At 46.8% G+C, this 2,767-nt stretch overlaps 1 protein-coding gene across 1 annotated transcript; it reads right to left on the bottom strand.

Annotated features, from left to right (window-relative positions):
* Positions 1-1,106: 1,106 nt before the first annotated feature.
* Positions 1,107-2,343, bottom strand: LOC115627233 (27 kDa hemolymph protein-like). Its single transcript, XM_030522855.1, has one exon. The coding sequence runs from the start codon at positions 2,329-2,331 to the stop codon at positions 1,363-1,365; it is 969 nt and encodes a 322-aa protein (XP_030378715.1). The 5' UTR covers positions 2,332-2,343; the 3' UTR covers positions 1,107-1,362.
* Between the last annotated feature and the right edge of the window lie 424 nt (positions 2,344-2,767).

The raw sequence follows: 2,767 nt of genomic DNA, 5'->3' as shown, positions 1-2,767 counted from the left end.
TCAGTTGTTGATGGCTGACATTGGAAGTGTGTTGGCAGCTGGGAAAACAAGCCACTGCGATATACATAATCAAATGCATGGAAATCGACGGCTAGGCGCGCTCCCAACATCGGACGACCCATATATAGTACTGTTGTGATTGTGAATTGTGATTGCGTTTCAAAAACAATATTGACTCGCTCTATGCGCTACATATACGAATGGGGCTGATGATAAGAGCACTTGGGTCCCACACAACACTGAGCAACAAAATTGAAAAGCATTTCTTTGTTTCCCGTTATCTGTTTGGGGGAGAAATACTCAAATAAATTAAAAATCATACATTTTAAAACACACACACGCACCCTTCTTTTTGCTATGAGTTACTAAGAAGGAGTTCAATTTATTTTGGATATTATTATTTTATTGAATTTTTGTTCGTTTTTCGATTTCTTTGTTATTCTTTATTAGGTCAGAGGTTCTCTGTAAAAGATATTTGATTTTTTGGTAGAAAACCAATTGATTTTCAGTGGCTCCGACCCGTGATAGGTCAACATACAGTAAATCATTGGTTTCGTATGTCGCTCCCTACTAATTCGAAGGCTTTGCCTTGGGACTACCGGAAATTGAAGCCATATAAATGATCAAATGGGATCATCGGTATCCTCGTTATATGAGCTAGTTGGCCAGTTGCTGGGCCGTTGATAATAGTTGCGACACTTAAATTGTCCTGCAATTCCTTAATTTCTCAAAAAAGTTGTTGCAGTCCAGAAGGGCTTAGTGCATTTAAACGTCTTCAATATTAATCACGGTGTCGATCGATTTGTAATCTTTTATTTGGCTGGGGGCTTTTGAATAATATTGCCTTAATATTTATAGTGACAATGTTTCGAGGATGATTATGAACTAACAGCATTCACGCGTTTTCAAGGTAATTTTTTTCACACATTTGGTTACATTATTGGCGTTTTAGTTAGGATTCCATTCTTTTTGCAAATGTAATTAGCCCAACAGTAAGAGAATCCATTAAATCGGCCCAGCAGATTCGGAGCCTTTTCACTTCAAACAAACAAACAAGCAATCAAATCTTTCCTCTTTCCTCTAATATTAGCATACAAGTAGATATATAAATTCGTTTGAAAGTATTTTATTGATAACATGAATGGCTTATATGTGTCCATAAAGTCGCTCTTCACAAGAGACATATGTATATAGTATTAGTTTTTCTTGAAAAAAAAAAAAAAGTATATTTATAAGGAAATGTTTTTTTGGAATAACAAGAGCATTCCAAGTCGCGCACACACACAAAGACTCTCTCCCTCTTGGTCCGACTTCCTGAGTGTTTCGAATATGCCTTAAGTTCCGGCCAACAGAATCAGCCGGTTATGTTGAAAGGAGCATTGGGAGGAGCAGAGATGCCGCCAGCATCACTTTTACGCCGCCCCATGGCAAGGCCGCAGCCTTTGAGGAGTCGGCCTGCAACTTCTGGGGTTGCAGCGTCTTGTCGATCTCCGCCTGGCATTTGGACTGCTTGAGCACAAACCGGAATATGGACTCGACAATGTTCGCCGGCGTTATGTTGCTGCATTGCTCCACATGGCGCACCACACACCTCTCCAGGTCGCGCAGATCGAGGCATTGGCGCGGGCCGAGCAGCAGCTCGGGCAGCTCCACAGCCGCAGACAGCTCCTTGGGCATATAGCCGGCGTATGTGCTGTTGATGCACTGGCCAATGTGCTCCTTGTTCTGCATCAGACACTCGGGCCCCGCCTCGGCTATGAACAGAGCAATGTGATCTCCGTTCTTCATGCAGATAAAGTTGAGCAGCTGGTCCACAATACTAACCATGACCGTGTTCTGAGCACGCTCCGCGCTGGTCATGCACGGCAACAAGGCATCGTTGAAGTCGTGCACACAGCTCTTGGCGCGCGGCAGGTTGGCGCAATATTTCTCGAAGACCTCGTCGAGATCTCCGCGCGGCTTCGCCTCCTCTATCTCCTCAAGCAGCTTGGTGACGTTGACCAGATCTTTGGCGCAGTCCATTAGCCGGTGAACAGCGGTCTCAAGGCGCACCGTTGTTGCCGTCTCGTTGAAGTCTCCAGCGGCGCGCTGCGAGCCGTCGCCGCCTTCATGGGCCTTGCGGCACTTCTGAAGCACCAGACGCTTGGCATCATCGAGTGTGAAGTTGGACTTGGCATAGCCTCCGGGCAAGTACTGAGCACCAATCTCATTCAACTGGCTCATATCAGGGACAGACAATCGCTCGTTGCCGGACTGCTGAGCGGCTGAGCAGCAACCAGCGAAGAGTCCCACGCAGCTGATCGCGAGAAAAAGCCGTTGACGCGTTCCCATTTCTTTAGTTGTTTTCATGGCGCGAGTGTCGGTTCTACTGGCCCGGCCGCGCTCGGACCGAGGGAGCTATGCAGCTCTTTCCGTCGACTATCGCGCCGCTTATCTAATTTAAATCCGGTCGGTCGGCTGGCGAGCATCGACTTCGACACATTCCGGCGATTAGCGGGCTGCGGTCAATGTCGGAAGCCGCGGCGAAGGCAGACCGGCAGCAGAAACAGAGGCAGCGACGTCGTTGGTCGCAGACGATTAAGACTCATGAGCAATAAATGAACAATAAATACTGCATTACATTTTTACATACACACAGACGCATTTATGGTGCATGGACATGGGCCAGGGGCCATGGGCCATGGGCATTGGGCCAGAGACAATTAATCAACGTCTGGGGATATGGCCAAGCAAAATGCTCAACTGAAGCGCTACAAATCGTTGAATC

Source organism: Scaptodrosophila lebanonensis, unplaced genomic scaffold (genome assembly GCF_003285725.1).
Source record: "Scaptodrosophila lebanonensis strain 11010-0011.00,11010-0021.00 unplaced genomic scaffold, SlebRS2 tig00000092-arrow-pilon, whole genome shotgun sequence".
In the NCBI taxonomy this organism is placed as follows: Eukaryota; Metazoa; Arthropoda; class Insecta; order Diptera; family Drosophilidae; genus Scaptodrosophila; species Scaptodrosophila lebanonensis.
The sequence above is the reverse complement of the archived record's forward strand: the minus strand, read 5'-3'. Positions and strand labels throughout refer to the sequence as shown.